Source organism: Orycteropus afer, unplaced genomic scaffold (assembly GCF_000298275.1).
Source record: "Orycteropus afer afer isolate SDZICR_OR568_19922 unplaced genomic scaffold, OryAfe1.0 scaffold00382, whole genome shotgun sequence".
Lineage (NCBI taxonomy): Eukaryota > Metazoa > Chordata > Mammalia > Tubulidentata > Orycteropodidae > Orycteropus > Orycteropus afer.
In genome coordinates, this window is record NW_006921969.1 from 1335862 (window position 1) to 1354493 (window position 18632).

The 18632-nt window shown below is 37.4% G+C and overlaps 1 protein-coding gene across 1 annotated transcript in view; it reads right to left on the bottom strand.

The window, feature by feature from the left end:
• Positions 1–10006: 10006 nt before the first annotated feature.
• Positions 10007–18632, bottom strand: part of PRDM5 (PR/SET domain 5) — a 449183-nt gene continuing 440557 nt past the window's right edge. Inside the window, exon 15 of the mRNA XM_042782587.1 lies at positions 10007–10171. Within this exon, the coding sequence (XP_042638521.1) occupies positions 10007–10171 (165 nt within the window). The remainder of the gene's footprint in view (positions 10172–18632) is intronic.

Below are 18632 nucleotides of genomic sequence, written 5' to 3' on the forward strand. Positions count from 1 at the left end.
GGTCCTTTATTTCCATTAAGGAACAACCTTATTTGAATAGTTTGGAATAACTGGATAGTTTTTCCAGCTTTCTTCCTTTCCATAGAATATTGGGGCCCAGATGTTTTTTTCATTTTGAACAGACTCATGTTCCTTTTAGTCTAAACTGATGCTTTTTAGATATTCCATGATATAATGGGGGATAATTCCATGTCCTAAATGTCATAATTGTTTTTAAGACAGGGACTTCTCTACTTTGGATGGGATGTCAGGATGTCATAGGACAGCACCTTTAATATTTGCAGAAACTTTTGTCTAACTGAACTGGGAGTCTTTCTGCAGTCTTAGTAAAGGCTTTTACAGCACCATACTTGGTTTGATTTTTTTCTTGAGGCTATTTCTTACTTTGAGAATCTTTGGTTGGATAAATTAGACATGTAAAATCATTCTACATTCTTCAACCCAGAAAGTTTTGAACAACTCATAGTTCTTCTAATTTGTCTGCAAACTAACTTTCCTTCTTTAGTTTATCTTTCTCTTCCCATACCTGATCCCGAAGGTGAGTGGAATCAAAGTTCAGTCTGCATCCTTGGTTGGAGGCAGATAAATAAATATGGTAACTCAAATCCTTAAGAACTGAATAGAATGAACGCTCAACTATCACCTCCACCCTAGTTAAGACAGATAGGCGACAGGATACCTCATGAATCAAAGCTCAGTCCACGTCCTATCTGCATCCTGTCTGTTATCTCAGTTGGAGGCAGATAAGTAAACATAACTCAGTTCCTTAAGAATTGAATAGAACAAAGGTCATTTCACACATCCTTTCCATGTAATCCCCCTAGAAACAGGTGATAGGTATGTTAATGTGTTTCAGGAAACAACTTGAAAATCAAATTTAGCCCACAGTGAGACAAATGGGAACAAAGTTGCTGGGAACTGACATTCTCCCCTCTATCCCAACCTCAATCAGCTGATGACAGGAAGCAGATGTGAGTCATCTAGTGTGCAAGCACACTGCATTAAAAATCGACTGTCCCTTTAAACTGAGGCAAAGGAAGCCTCAGCTAATCTTCAGTTAATTCACGCCCAAATTCTTGAAGTTTTTATGAATATGTATAATCCCCCTCTCCTGAAGCTTATGAAACTGTATCCCGACCTCCATTCAGGGATCAGATTTGGGTACTGGTCCCGTCTCCTTGCACTGCTGCTTTGCAATAAATAAATTTCTCTCCGTTTAATCATTTGGTGTATAAACTATTTTGGCCTGATTGTGCACCAGGCAGAGACCCCCGTTTGGTCCTACTTCAATCCCACACTACTTATAAACTACAATTGGCACATTTACCATTCTGCATGGACCGTTCCTTAGCTAGATTGACAGGTTCATTATATATATATTTATCTCTCATTTTACTACAAAATAGTTTTGCAAATTGGTTCGTGATAAGCAAACATAAGTCACTATTTCTTAAAAACTTTTCTCACCACCTTTTCATTTGAGCATACATTAAAATTTGTCATTCCTTCAGCCTCTACTCGGGATTTTTCCAGTCTATGTCTGTGGCCTGGTCCCAAAGCCAATATCAATATTGTAGATTTTCCTAAAAGTAGAAACCCCTCTCTTTTACTATTACTAATCTTTGTGTTTGTTCTCTATTACGTTGTAATGATCTACTCCAAAGCATAGGAGTATAAAACAACAACTTAATATGTTTTACTATTCTGTAGGTTGGCTGAGAGGTTCTTTAATTGGTCTTCCCTATGCTTACTCATGGGAGCCCTCGTAGCATAGTGCTTAAGACACTTGACTGCTAACCAGAAGGTTGGCAGTTCAAACCCACCAGCCACTCCTCGGAAGGAAGGTTGGGCAATCTACTTCTATAGTGATACTGCCTCGAAAGCCCAAGGAGAGGTCGCTATGGGTCGGGTCTGACTTGATGGCAAATAACAACAACATGCTTACTCATACAGCTGCACTAGTTAGATTGGCTAGGAACTGGCTTAGTTAAAATGGCTAGGACTCTCCATGTAGTCTCTTATCTTGAAAAGATACTAACTTGGTGGAAATGGCAATATTCCAAGAGGGAGAGTCATGATATCTACATGATCATGTTTGTTGAATTCCCACTGAACAAAGTAAATCACAGTCCAAACCAGAGTCAGTGTGGGAAGGGATCTAACAAGGACATGGATGCCAGGAGCCCTGATTCATTCAGTCACTAATGCAACAGTCTACAACAGTCTACAAAGAGCAGTTTAGTGTCAGATGCTCTAATCCAGTAAATTCCTTCTTAAAACACTTCACAGAAATAAGAACATTTTAATTAGAGTGTGCCTCAATGTTTACCATCCATATCCATATGAGAGTTTACAAATCATCTAGTATTTCTCTTTGTAAAAGATATGTTAATTTATGAAGCATCCTGTTAGATAACCACATCTTTGTCACCAAGAAAGGCATGCCCTGACCAATTCCACTTATATATCTAATTTGCAAAGTGTGAGACCCAAATGAGTAATTAAGAAAACAAATTCACTGCTCCTGGAACCTCTAATGATAGCAAGTCTAATCAGAATATGGAAAACTAGTGTTTTCGAGGAACACTAACATATCCAAAGGAAAAGAAAGTCTTGTCTTTAGGATTTATGATTTTTATAATTTCTAGTGAGTTTGGTTTTGTTTTGGTTTAGCATAACAGGCTCCCTTTTTAGATATAATGAGGGTATTTCTCATTATTGCTTCACTTTTATAGTCTGTCTGATCTGCAATAATACTCATGTCTTTCCATAAACCAAACCAAACTCACTACCACTGAGTCTATTCTGACTCATAGCAACCCTTATTGGGTTTCCAAAGCTGTAAATCTTTACGGAAACATTTTTCTTCAGAGTGACTGGTGAGTTTCAACCACTGACAGTTTGGTTACCAAATGCCTTATCCACTACACCACCAAAGCTCCTTCCATAGGACATACATTTTCAATTGTTTCTTTAACCCTAGTGACTCTGTGTAAGCCACCCCATCGTCTTTCTCAAGATCTCATTGATGGGCAATAAGCTACATGCTCATTATTGAGTTAGCATGATTATGAGTGAGATCTGTAGCTTAGAAAACTCTGGAACAGATTTACTCAATATAAAGCCAATGACTCAAATCACATACCTAGCCTGACAATATCTTAATTAACTAAATCTGTCTGCCAAAATTTCCTATTTTATTGTCAGAGCAGAAAAGATACAACATAAGTTTTAATGAATATTATTGAATAGTTTAGCTGTAGGAATACTAATTTACCATTCTGAAACCCCAAGCTGATGGTGAGACTAAAGATCATACCAAAGTTATGCAGCAGCTGAAATGACACAAGAGATGATTTCCATGTGAGAAGAGGCAGAAAACACTGAAGGTGACACTTAAGAGTGCTGCACTTGACACTGCTTTATTTTACTTCATTTACTGGAGAAAGTTGTGATCTCTATTTGTCAGATGGAGGATGAGCTGCAAACTAAGTTACCTTAGTTATGTGGTGAACTTGGTTAGAAAGGTTTTCTTATGTTTCTATAATAAACCTAGGCAAGTCATGGTCAAAAGTAATCATTAGGTAACTGCCACAAAGTTTAACTCTTCAGAATTCTTATTTATTTTTAGTTCCCTTGGCTCTATTTCACAAAAAGATTCATCAGTCTGTCAGTTTAAATAAATGCTAGAATTAAAAGTAAATGTGTTAGAATCAAAACTAAATGTGTTATCATCCCACTTATATATTCTTTACCTTTCTATTTAGCATAATAATTTGCTTTCAATTCATAAAAGTTGATTTCAGACCTTTTATTGTTCATCAATGGAAATTTCAGCTCTCCAGTTCTAACAGTTTAGCAAAGAAAACTTAAAAAGTTGGAGGTCAATGCACTTCCTTTTCAATGGGTTTCTCTTCAAAATATTAAAGAATGACTGGAAGATTCATTGTTTCAACAACTAAATTCCAATAATGGTGGCTTATGCATTTAGATTTCAGCAGATCATAACATGAACAAGCATTGCCCATGGTACCAAAGCTCCTGAGATACTTACTAATTAAGGAATGCCTTTTGCTTTAAGTTGTGCATCAGCAGCTACCTTAGGTTGGGTAGAATGATACAGTGGAGATTCTTGGATTATGTCTGCAGTGTGAGGCTTTTATCGGAGTTATACATTGTCAATGATAAATTTCATGTTAGGTATAAAGCAGCATATTTCACTCTGAGCACAGACTCCAATACAAGCCCAATCAGCCCTCCAAACAGAGATTAGATGAACTTGTGGAAAAATAGAACAAATTCATTCAGTCATTCAATGACTGAAAAGCACTCAGGATTTGTCAGACAGGATAAAAAGTGAAGTCTTACTAAGGTTGTTTTATAAGAAACACACCTAGAAGTTTCATATAAACAGAGAAAAGTTTTCTGTAGAAGAATGAAAAAGAAGCTAGGCCAGTCAAATATTAAGCAAAAAGTTTCAGACAAAGCTGGCTTTAAGGAAGAGAGTATTATTAGAGGGTCTCCAACAGACAAAACCAAATAAATAAAGTACTGGGATTCTGAAGCATCCACGGTGAGCTGGAATTATTTTCATTTTTGAAAAGAATTCAATAATATATTAATTAATTATATATCATTCACATAATTTTTTTTAAGGAGCAAATAGATATTGATTTGTACTTTCTACGTGTAATTAATTCTTAGTAAGTCTACAAAGTTTCTTGACAGAAACAGTGATATGTTATATGAACTCTTTTAGGATGATCAAGCTTCAGTGGTCCTATGCCCATTTTCAATTTTCACATATAAATTATCAACATTACTTAAAATTTCAGATTAGTTTCCTCTGCCATTTAATATTGTCAGGTAGAATGAGACCAAGGAATAAAAACTAACACCTGAATTAACTGCCTAAATATTTGCAGGACTAGGATGTTAAATATGTTATCTAAAATTTAGGTAGACTATTTCATAACTAGGAGCTCTGGTAGCATAGTGCCTAAAGCACTTGACTGCTAACCAGAAGGCTGGTGGTTCAAACCCACCAGCCACTCCTCAGATGGAAATATTTGTTTTACAGTATTGTGTTAAACATAAACCAAACCAAACCAAACAAAAAGCATTAAAATAAACTTGAACACAGATAAGCAGCACCACTTTAGAAAAACTTTTGCATTCTCTACTATTTTAAGGGCCTAGGTGACTTCAGAATATTTTGAAATGGTCCAGACTGAAGGCTTTAGAGTTAGTAATATTTTTTATTCTATCACACAACAAATTAAAAACCTGGGAGGATAACACAGTTTAAGCCCAATGTAGCCAAGGCTGTGAGAATAAGCTCCAAAGAATTAGTGCCTCAGGTGATTCTGGGAAATCAAAATTAAATCAATGCATCATTTCTAAAGCAGCTATTTGTACATGCACATTGATGGTGAATTATTATTATTATTTTAAATCAAGGAACCCTTCACAAGATTAGGGCAATAAAAAAGTTGAAACACCATTTTAAAGAGAGAAATGCCTAAGACATTAGCCATACTTTTTATTATCCTTAAATTATGTTTGTGAATATCACAAATATTTGGTTGAGAAATGCTACCTTAAATCAGATTTCACTGGCTCTTAGTGATGCTCCTTTTCACATGTAGTTTTATGTATTACCAATAACAAGGTGAGAGATGAGGAAGTGTTTTCTCTTACTACTCTGAGACCAACCTGGCTCAATTTTGGAGATATTTATTCACATCTAAAAATGCTTATGTACAGAGTACCAAAGCATGAGGCCTGAGAGTAATAGCAATTATATTTCCTTCTTTCATAAATACAAGAAATGCTGGTGGTGTACTGGGTAAGGCATTTGGCTACTAACTAGAAGGTCAGTGGTTCAAACCCACCAGCCTGTTCTGTAAAGATTTACAGCCTTGGAAACCCAATGGGAGTTGCTATAAGTTGGAATCAACTCTATGGCAGTGAGTTTGGTTTTGGTTCATAAATACAGTATTGAAACATTCATTTGCATTTTACTATAGAACTGCCATTATATAGTAAAATAAAATGCTAACACTAACTGTTGTAATGATTTATAATAAAGTAAAAATGCTTAGGAGTTATGCTACATTTGCAAACATGGAAATAAACCTCAATATCAATGATTAAAAACTGAGTTTTTAAGAAGCACATTTCTTCCTAACTATTGCACTTCCATATATTCACAATTGCCAGATAAGTTTCCACAAGTCATGATTAGATATGTGAAGGAAAAAAAAAAAAAAAGTTTTGGTGTCATAGTGCCTAAGGCATTTGACTGATAATCAGAAGACTGGTGGTTCAAAACCCACCAGACACTCCTCAGAAGGAAGATTGTGCAATCTACTTCTGTAGAGATACTGCCTTGGAAACCCAAGGAGCGGTTGCTATGAGTCAAAATGACTGGACGGCAGTGAGTTTAGTTTGAGTCTCACTCCTTCCTATTCTCCCTCCCTCTTTGTGTCCCATGTTTGGGAGAGGGAGCAGCATATAAGATAAATCTGATGCTAAAAGCTGTGAGATCATCTATAATCCTTGTTCATACTCATTCAATGAGCTGTCTGCAATGGGTTTGTAGAACTCTGAGCAAAGCAATGCATTTGTATGTATACACATGACATGAAAGTGACCCCCCGCAGACACATACACCTGGAGACACACACACATACAAACATCTCACTCCACACAGGTTATAGGAAATATGTTTCTTAAAAGTAATTATGAATGAATCACTGAAAAACACTTTTATGCTGCAACTGGTGATTATGCTTAACCAATTAATAAACATATCTGTATAGCAATAAAAAGTGAAACTGTAAGTCAATAACTGTGAAATAAGAAATATTAATATGCAAATACTTTGAATGTTAATATACAAAGATAAAAAACTAATTATCAAAGTGATTCTGACTCACAGTGATCCCATAGGAGAGAGAAGAACTGTTCCATAGAGTTTCCAAGACTTTAAATCTACAGAACAAGACCGCCACATCTTTCTCCCTAGGATCAGCAGATACGTCCAAACCACTGAACTTTCAGTTAGCAGCCGAGTGATTAAACACTGTGCCACCAGGGCACTTGGGAGATGGGCTTTTTACCAAGAAAGCATCTGTGTCAAGATCTTTCATAGCAGTAAAGAGAAGGACCCTACAAAGTGGGTACCTGTACTCCAGTTGCCTGTAAGACTTTTCTTTAATGACTATTAATATTCTATTTATCACATCTAAAAATATATCAATTCTCATCTTTTTGTTATTTCTAAGTGATTTAGAAGTTGTAACATACAACTGTTTATAAATCTGGAGTAATTTATAATAGTCATCTTCTTCTGGGTAAAGACTTACAGCACACACATATGCTTGGACTTAGTTTACTTGCTTTTGTTTCAGTTCTTCAAACAGAGGATGGTGTAACAGAGGTCCTTCCACACAATTTTCTAACATTTTCTTTGTCCATATACCTTCAGCAGGATAAGGCCCAGGACCAATTTCTCATCAGTTTAATCCATAGCACAGTGACAATGTACTTTATCAAGGACAACTATCCCAACAACCCTGTGAATTGCAACTCTTTGAGACTGCACAATATTGGTGTACGGCCTCCTTTGAAGTTTCACATTCATCACACAATAAAGATACGAAGCATCTCATATAGTAAAGATAGCATCCAAAGGAATGAGCAGAATGTGTTTAAATAATACACACTACCAAATTTTACAGCTGTCCTTTTATATTCAAATGATATTAAGCACACTGTCATATTAAATTGAAAACATGTTGAATCTAAAAATACAGTGTTGAAACAAATGATATAGTGAGAAACAAGATCAAAAACTATATTTATAAAACAGTCTATAATTTCAGATGTGAAACGCCACATATAAACATACTTAGAAGTCTTCTAAATTATAATTCTTGGATTTATATTTTTTAAAGTTATCTCTAGTGAGTTTCAAACTCAGTATTTGCACAGAGTTTAAATGTCTAAATGGATTCCTTGTGCTTCTTTTTAACACTGGAACTGGGCATGAATATATTTCTAAAACAAGTTTCCTGAAGTCATAGATCTGTGTTTTCCGATAACCTTTTCTCTTATTAGGACCAAATAACTTCTGTAAAATTATATTTCTTCTTTCTTTAATGGGCTCTACTTAGAGGACTTCATAATGTAGGCTTCCTTTTAATTTTCTTTTCTTTCTTTTTACTTTTTTTTTTTGATTCTTAAAAGTTAATTTGACATCACTACTATATTTTATCATATTTTCTCCCCAAACCATCTGTTCATTGGATGTTTCTGTCAACTATTTTACAGAAATGTAAACTAAAGGGAGAAATTATACTTCCTGCTTCAATTTTTCTTAAGCATCAGTGACAATTTCAATCATTGCAATTGCCAGGCTTATTTATTTATTGAAATTTTGGATTCCTAACTATAAAAGGTGATTAAGGGCAATTGAAAAGTGTTTCAAAATGACGTACTGTCAAGGTTCTGGAAAATTACTTTTGCAAAACTGAATGTTAATGCTCTGAGGATGCCATTATATAAGCACTAACATGTTCTATGTATTTTTATAGAATGAGAGGGGAAAGGCTAGATTTGTCATAACTAATAAACTATTGCTCTGCCACTTTTTCAGCCAGCAAATACTGAGAACCTATTATGTTTATATTTTTAGTAAACATCTGCATATTGTTAATTTCTAATATAATCAGTAAAAACTCAGGAAAGGTAGCATGATAAATAATTAAATGATATGGTATTTTTGTGTCGATCTTATAAAAATATTCTAAGAGCATGAGTATACACCTGAATGATGAGAGAAAGTAATGTTTCCTGAGAGTTCTCTAAAATAAGATAGATACTTTAGTTCTCAAATATCCCTTTATTTTAACCTGACCTATTATATGGTGGTATTAAATAAGATAAACTTTTAGTATGCTTCTTCATGAAATAGCAAATCTACCTTACTGCCATGCTTGAGACTTTGAAAACTCTTGCTCTTACCTTTATATGCAATGGGACATTTAGATATCATGATTTCTTTCTGGCTAGATTAGCAATAACCAGCCAAAATAAGCAAAACACATACACACACTACCTTAGGACAATAACAAAATAAAAAGGCGTAATGGAGGCTAAAGACCTCTTTAAAGGGTTAATGAGGAAAGATGTCACTTTGAAGGCTAAGGTGCACTTGACTCAAGCCATGTTATTTTTAATAGCCTCGTATGTATAGGAAAGCTAGGTAACAAACAAGGAAGTCTAAACAAAAGTTGATGAATTTGAATTATGTTGTGGGTGAAGAATACTGAAAATAACATGGATTGCCAAAAGAACAAACAAATTTGTCCCAGAAGTGTAGCTGGAATGCTCCTTAGAAGCGAGAATAGCCAGACTTCATCTCCAGTACTTTGGTCATGTCAGAGGGGCCAGTCCCTGGAGAATGATAACATGCTTGGTAAAGTAGAGGGTTAGTGAAAAAGGGGAGGACCCTTAACAAGATGGATTAACACAACGGCTACAATGATGGGCTTAAGCATAGCATTGATTGTGAGGATGACACATAACTGGGCAAAGTTTTGCTCTGTTGTACATAGGGTGAGCATGAGTCAGAACTGACTGGACAGCACCTAACAACAACACAATGGAGGCATATGTTAATAAATTTCATTACCGGGAGATGGCCTTTGCTTGAAATGGATATGAAAGAAAGCTGTGCCTTTCATAAGATGGAACATGTAATATTTTTGCAGGGATATAAAGGTGTTTTTTCTTTCCTCTCTCCATTTGTACCATTGCTTACTAAAAGTAGGGTTTTTTTTTTTTGCACATATACCTATGGATTCTAAAGGTAGGTAAGTAAGACGTCTGAGACCACTTGAACTCCTTTTGGATATTTATGCTATGTTGATCAGGTTAGAGAAATCTGGGATTCATATCAGGGGCCCTTTTGGATGGTTTAATAACTTTGCAGCTACGATTAGCTGTCAGCTTCACCATGGATATTGTCCATGTGCACTTTGAGGTAGTCATTCCTTGTAAACTTCTTATGGCAAAACTGGCATTCTGCCAACGGACGATTGGGATTATGAGTCATCTTGTGTCGGATCAGCATTTTCTTCAGGCTAAAGGCCAAATCACATACCTAGAAAAGACCCAAAGATACCAACCACATTATACTAAAAAAATACGAAGATATGCTAACTTATCATTTATAAAAAATACATTATGTAAAATGCAAATTCACACTATCAAGTATGTATTATTAATGGTCATAAGAAAAAAAATTCTCTTGAAATAAATGAAATGTAACACCCAAAGATATGGGTAAAAAAATGGATTATAATTCCTAAGAGTTACTTGCATTTATAATTTGTGTTGCTGGTATCCCAGCAACATTACCCTGCCCTTCAGTTACTGAATTTAAATCTTGACAGGGAAACTTCTGAACAATAATTTTCTTACATAATGGAATGCATTTTCAGCTTAAAATTAAAACTCTTAAATTAACTGCCTTGTGGTCTAGATAGCATCTCCCTATAAATAGTACAACACATTTCTGATCAATGAGCTCATAATGCATTGCCACTTGAGAAATAAAAGGTTAATCATGCTTTAAGCATCATAAATGGAAGTTTATTTCCCACTGTTGTGTTTCTTTCTTTCTTATTATATATACTTGGCTTACTAAGAAATGCAGTAATTTACTTCATGTAGGCTCTGCCACATTGCTACCTGGCTCATCATACATTAAACAGCCTGAAAACTAAAAATATTAAATTAACACAAAATGCATAGAACAAATTATAAAAGGAAATGTAATGGAACTATTTAAGTATGATGTTTTCATTCAAAGTTTGATGTTACTCACAAAAATTCCACTTATATGAAATTCTTCAAAAGCACATCCATTGTAAAAAATATTAAAGAATATTTATATAGTGTAAAAACACCACAGCGAAGATAATGAATATAATGAGAGAGGAAATGATTTGTAAAAATACCAGAAAGGAAGATGGAGTTCAGAGCGAGGCTTGTGAAAATACTAAAGTGAATTAAAAAAGAAAAAAATGCTTTCGGTCTGACAGGAGGATGTACATTCAAGGCAACAGGAAACTCAGAAAGGCATGCTTTTTTTTTTTTTGATGCCATTTAGTCAATCTTTGGCTCCTAACGAGCACATGTGACAGGGCAGAATTGCCCCACATTTTCTAACCTGTAATTTTTATAGGAGCAGATGCCAGGTAGTTCTCCCATGGAGCCACTGGGTGGGTTTAGCCTGGCAACCTTTCAGTTAACAACTGAGTGCTTAACCATTGTGTCACATAGACCCTCCCTCATCTTTTTAGAAGAAGGGCTGATTCAAAAATAATGTATCATGATTTACATAAAAAAGACCAAGTTTACTGGTCTGTTAGAGATTAGTGAAACCCCCAAGACTATGACCCTTGGTTACCCATCAGGTCTGGAATTGAACTCACTTCCATGGCTTCCAGTCAAACGACAGACAGGCAAATAGGGCTAACATTTACACCAGGTAGATATACTCCTTAAAACAATCAATCACGGAGAACAGAAGGGCAGTATTTGTACAGGGAGACAGAAGGCAGGAATGCACAGGAAAGAAGGACACAGGGAAGAGATAACTATAGGGAGGCAGGAGGAAGAGAACTGTTATATTGTGGGGATTGCTGTCAATGTCATGAAACAAAATGTGTATGAACTGCTCTATGGAAAATGCATTTGCTCTGTAAATTTTCACTCAAATCACAATAAACCAAAACAACAACAACAACGAAAAAAAAACTCACTGCTGTCAAGTTGTTTCTGACTCACAGCAACCTCACCTTTGGTCTCTGAAGCAGTATCTCTATAGAAGTAGATTGTCCAATCTTCCTTCCGAGGAGTGGCTGGTGGGTTTGAACCACTAGCCTTCTGGTTAGCAGTCAAATGCCTTAGGCACTTTGCCACCATGAAGTAAATTTTATTTTTTACAAAATAATGCATTGTGATTTATAAGTAAGTATGAGAAATGCTATGGATTGAATTATGTCTCCCTTCCCACCAAAACACATGTTGAATTCCTGACTCTTGTACCTGTGGATGTGATCCTGTTTGGAAATAGGGTTTTTCTTATGTTAACGAGGTCATACCAGTATAGGGTAGATCCTAAATCTAATCACTTCTGAGTTATAAAAAGATCAGAATAGACCCATGTAGTAGTTAAGTTTGTGTGTCAACTTGGCTGGGCCTGGTTGAGTGGCTGGGGAGCTGGATGTAGTGTTCCCCATGACAAAACTGGTAATCAAGTCCATGATGGAATCTACTGTGAGCAGCTGTGTAGCTGCCTTAGGGATGTGGTCTGCTTCCTGTATATAAGGAGAAGCCTCGGGGAATGGTCTCTGCCTTTCAGCATGCTTGAACCCTGTGTTTAGCCATGTCACTGTTCAGCAGCCTGCCATGGTCTGCCGACCTTGGGACTTCCAATGGACTTGAATTAATGGCCTGCCATATGGTTTGGTAACATCGGGACTGGGTCATTTTATTTGTCAACCTTGGACTTGGCAGCTTCAGCAGCCAGCAGCTGTCTAAGTGAAGAAAACTCTAGCTCCAGTGGGCTAGGAGCAAGAGGCAAAGCTGAAGCCCAAGGCTGAGGGGCTTTCACCCAACCCCTAGAGCCTGGCACTTTGAACTCGGGCTTAAAGCCTCCAAACTGTAAGAGAATTAACTTCTGTTTCTTCAAACCATTCCATTTGTCGTATATTCTTGTCAGACCGGTACTAGGTAACCAAAACAGAATATGGTACTGAGAGAGTGGGCTGCTGCTGTGACAGATACCTAAAATGTGGAAACAGGAGTGTAGTGTGTCCTGGACCCAAGACACCAGCAGAGAGACCCCATCATGTGACATGAGAGAGGGCAGGAGCAGAGCCAAGAGATTGGCAGAGAGATACTGGCAGAGACCAGCATGAGAGACCAGCGTTAAACAGCAACAGCTTTACCAGCCAATGGAGGAGAAAGCAAGGTGCCACTGGGTAGGCAGCTTCCTGGTAGAGTGGGTTGCCTTCAGGCATTAATTGATAGAAGAGACTGGCATGAAATGGAGTACCAGGTTGGCCGGCCCACAGAGCAAGAAAGCTAAGTGTCCTCTGGGCAGGAAGATTTCCGGTGGAGTGGGTTGCCCTCGGGCATTAATTGACAGAAGCAGAGAGACCAAGGAAACAGGAAGCAGAGCTACCTCAGCCTCAAGGGTAGGATCATGGCCTTTGGGGTGGAACCACCACAGGCCCATAGGTTTCAAAGAGCCAGGCCTTCACCAACTTGGTTCTGGAGTGTGGGGCTGCTCATTCATGTGACCTAGTGGGAAGAGTCAAGCCAATGCCCAAGAGTGAGGGGGTAGGGCTGCCATATCCAAGAGGGAGAGGAATGGAGCTCAGCAGGCCAAGGGGGTGAGGTTGCCACTCAGGAACTAGGGGACTGGAGTCACCCAGTAGAGGTGATCTGTACAGATACCACCCACTGAATATCTGTATAGGTGCCAAGTTGACAAGGGGTGGGATTGTGGTGGTTATGTTTGTGGGTCAACTTGGCTGGGCCTGGTTGAGTGGCTGGGCAGCTGGTGGTAGTTATTCTGCATGATGAGACTGGCAATCAACTCCATGTTGGGACCTACCACAAGCAGCTGAGTAGCTGCTTTAGGGATGTGGTCTGCTTCCTGTATATAAGAAACAGCTTTGGGAGTGGTGTCTAGATTCTGGCACACTTGAACCCTGCATGTAGTGTTGTTGTTCAGCAGCCTGCCATGCTCTGCTGACCTTGGGACTTTAAATGGACTTGAATTAATGGTCGGCCATGTGGTTTGGTTACATCAGGACTGTGACATTTTATTTGTCGCCCTTGGGCTTGTTAGCCTCAGCAGCCAGTAGCTGCCTGAGTAAAGAGATCCTCTAGCTCCAGTGGGCCGGGAGCAAGAGGAAGAGCTGAAGCCCAAGGTTGAGGGGATGTCATACAGCCCCCAGAGCCCAGCACTTTGAATTCAGACTTCTAACCTCATGAACTGTCAGAGAATAAACTCCTGTTTGTTCAAGCCATCCCATTTGTGGTATATCTCTGTCAGAGCAGCAACAGGTAACGAAAACAACCCAGAAACACACACACACTAGGGGAAGACGTAACATGACATAACAACTGTCTCATTCCAAGGAACCAACAACTGGGGTACTGACAATGAAGGAACCAGCAACATGGTCAAGAACGTGATTTGGACTTTTAGCCTCTAGAACTGTGAAAAAATATACGTATTATTTTTCTTTTAGATCACTCACTTGTGATATTTGTGTTACAGCAGTACTAGGTAACTAAGGCAGTGTATAAAAAAAGTTACCATTAGAGTCTATCACTGTTCAAGGAAGCCTGCCCTGGCTTCTCACTTTGAATTCTATCTCTGGATACTCTTTACTCTGCTATAATTTATTTTGTAAATAATACTTAATTCCTTTGGCCTACTATATAATTTACTTACTAAAAATAATTTTTAATTGTGTCTCCAGTCACTAGAAAGTCAGTTCCTTGGGGGCAGGGGCCTTTGTTTTATTCACTCATGTATCTTAAGGAATAAAATGGTATCTATGAGTAAGTATTCATTAAATGTTTGCTGGGTGAACTAACTTGGGTTAAAGTTCTGATTCTACTTCTTACTGGATAAGTTAAAATAAACATTATTTATTTCAATTCCCTCAACTAGAAAATGACAATAATGACATAAGATTGTCACAAAGATTAAATGAAGTCACCTATGCAAGTATCTGTTATACTGCTGACAGTCAATAAATGTTAGTGCCTATTTTTTTCTCTTTCATCTTTTCTGGCAACAAGATTCATCAGCAGATAGAACAAAATAGACTAAGGCAAATAGGAGTGAACCAAAACCAAAACCTACCAAAGGGGAGAGGACATAGTTATTTTAAAAAGTGGTAGACCTCTGGAATAACAAATGAATTCGCATGCAAACAGAAATATTTTCCAGAACAAACACAATGACTCTAAGCAATCTCAAGAAAGGACATTCATTTTTTTTTTTTAAAAGTCTTATAAGAATAAGCTTTGCAATCATAATTAAAAATAGATTACATACCTTTCAAGCTACAGAAAAGCAAAATACTCTATATGATAAAAAATAAGAGGGGAAAGGGAAAGACCCAGGAACTATGAAAAAGCATAAAATATAACAGACTATAAAATTATGAGTAATTATAATTTATATAAAAGTATTAAGTATCATTATTAAAAGTGAAGACTCTGAAATTATGGTAAAAAAATTGCAACTACATGCTTTACTCAGGAAACACACTTAAAACAAATCTCTCTCTCTCTCTCACACACACACACACACACACACACACACACACAGAAATAATGAGGTGGAAAGGATGTGCAAAGAAATGATAATGATGGGAATAAATTGGTACTCAACAGAATTTTGTCAAAAGGAACTTGGATAGAAACCTTCCTAAAGATTCTTGAGAAAACCGCCATCTTCTGCCTCAGCCCCTTCTCACATCTCTCTATCTAGTTTTCTCCTACTTATTCCTTAAGGAAGTCAATATGACCCCTCTGACCAAGTTAAATGTGCCATATATCCTTCACTTTTCCTACACAACACCTACCTCAATGGAAATTAATTACCTGTGTGACTTTTTTTTTAATGTCTGTCTCCTTACTAGACTAAGAAAGATATTCTCTAATTTCTGTTTTTCTGGCCCCTTATTCAAAGCTCATGTCAAAATGAACAGATACTAAATTCTTTAATGGCTTCCCATCAAAATTAGATTAAAAAAAAATAACTTCCTTAACATGGTTGAAAGTCCCTGCCTGATATGGTCCGATTGTCTTCGACTTGACCCTGAACCACTCTCATTTTACCTCACCGTGCTTCTGCTCCCCTGCCCTCTTCTACATCCTGTAATACTCTAAGCACTTCCCCACCTCTAGGCCTTGATCCATGCTGTTCCCTCTGTGATTTCCCCATGGCTGACTCCTTCTCAACTTTTAGCTTACTTAATGTCACTTTCTTAGATAATTCTTCCCCAACCACTCTTTCATAGCCTCATATTTTTTCCTTTCCTAGTCATCATCATAACATGAAATTAGATATTTATTAATGTTCATTGGCTGAATGCTTATACTCACAAAAATGTGATTTCTAGGAGGGCAGTAGACGTGGCATCTTGTTCCCTTTTTCATCCTGGTGTCTGGCCCAGAGCCTAGCTTAAGAGCTAGCATACAGTCTCACTTCATGCCAGAATCTACTCTTAGCACTTTCTAAACACTAACTTTAATCCTCATCTGGTGCAGTAAAATACTTAGTATGACTCTTCTAGCCATGTTCTTTGTGGTGTTCACCAGATGACTAAGTGGGATTATGTAAATGTGAGGTGCTTGTGGCCCACCGAAGGGATCAGATAGCTTGTCAGTAATGTAAATAAGGTACATGGTACCCTTTGGGGGATAGGACCACAGAAATAAGGTGTATGGAACTCTAATGTGGGGATTGATCAATTTTATCATTTCATTAGGCTTAAAATGAGGCAGAAAAGAGGGATATCACTACCATCAAGACAGAGCAGAAAGAGTTGAACACATCATCCTTGGACTTAAGTTCCCTGAGACAATGGCAGCAGAATCAAGAAACTGGCATAAAACAGAGCGGAAGGTTTGCTGAGAAAGCTGAGTGCTTCTGGGCAGGAAGCTTGCTGGAGGAGTGGGGTACAACTCTTGGCAGAACTAAAAGAGCTTTATAACACTTGCCTGACAGGGCACAGGCCAGGCCTACAGGACAAGGGTTGAAGAGAGTTGTGCCTATGGGAATACCAGAAGGGAAACTGTCTTGAGTGAGGAATTGTATCCTGTGTGTTTCTGAACCTGAATTTTAACCTGTTAGTTCCCTAACAAACCCTGTAATTGTGAGCATTGTCTGTATTGTATGGCCATTGCAACTAATTATCAAACCCAGTAAAGAAGTAATGAGTGTCATGATACTAGTTCTATTATCCCTATTTCATAGATATGAAGACTAAGGTACACAGGTTAAGTATGTTGCTCAAGGTCACAGAACAAGGAAATGGTTCCCAGTATTTATACTCAGACAGTCTGACTCTAGAGTCTACACCACTGTCTGATGGCCAACTACTTCTAAGTGTTCTAATTTTAAACATTATGTGAGCCAACTGTGCTTTTTCCACTTGCCTGACAGACACTATTTAAAAAAAAAAAAAAAAAAAAAAACCTCTTGAAAAATAAAAAGCAAGTTCTCAGGCAGTTCCCCTCACCAGTGTGGTGTGCATTATACAAAGTGCAAGTCCATTTAGACAGTCACCATGGGAAAATTATAGCAATGTCAAGATGGAGAAAATGGAAAAGAAGTTGAGCAAGATGCTGAAATCACTGATAATGGCTCTGAATTAAGGAAGTCTTAGGAGCTCCACATAGGAGATGAGATGGGAACAATCCAACAGATTGTTGAATGAGAGCCAGAGTAGAGGATTAAATGTCAGTAGAGAGCACCTGATGTCACAGTTATGAAACTGACTGCCCAGATATTAAAAGCGTATGCTTTCATGAACTTAAATGCAGTCATTAAGAGACTCAAAACTGATGCTCTGTATTAAATCAGCTAACTGTGAGGACATTTATAGTCATTTTAAAAACAAGGGAGAGCATGAAAGAGTTCAAATAGCACAATAGAGCTGCTTCCTTTGCTTTCTTTCTATCTGTGACTCTCAGCCAACCCTGTATCCGACTCCGACTTAGTATTAATTCATATGCCAAAGAATGAGACTTATTCTTACTCTAGGCTGCAGGTAAACTGATCCTGCTTTAACAGTATATTGAAAAAAGATGGTTAATACCTTGAGACATGAGAATTAGAATTCTATACAAACATCTTCAGTTAACAAATACCACATAACATGGGCCTACCACCATAATTAGGAGCAAAATGACAGACGACACTGTGCCTGACATATGGGGTCTGTAGTCTTAAAAATGGAAAAAAACAAAAACAAAAATACTCATTGCCATAAACTGATTTTGACTCAGTGACCATAAAGAACAGAGTAGAACTGCTCCATAGGTTTTCTAAGGTTGTAAATCGTTACATAAGCATACTGCCTCATCTTTTTTCTGAGGAGCACCTGATGGGTTAGAACTACCAACTTTCTGGTTAGCAGCTGAATGCTTTAACCATTGCGAGAAATAATTGCAATGCCATGAAAAAAGTGTTAAGAGAGACAAAGAGAAAAGGACAATCAACTCAGCCTGGAGAGAAGAGGGAAGGCTTTAAGGAAGTGGTGACACAGTATTTAGAAGGATATACAGGGGTTTATCATGTCCTAACCCGACAGAATTTTTTTTTTTTTTTTTTTTTCTCACGAGTACAATCAGGTGTTCTGGAATTCCTGTTCTTCTCAATGTTATCCATAATTTATTATGATCCACACAATCGAATGCCTTTGCATAGTCAATAAAACACAAGTAAACATCTTTCTAGTATTCCTTGCTTTCAACCAAGATCCATCTGACATCACCTCTGACATCCCTCGCTCCAC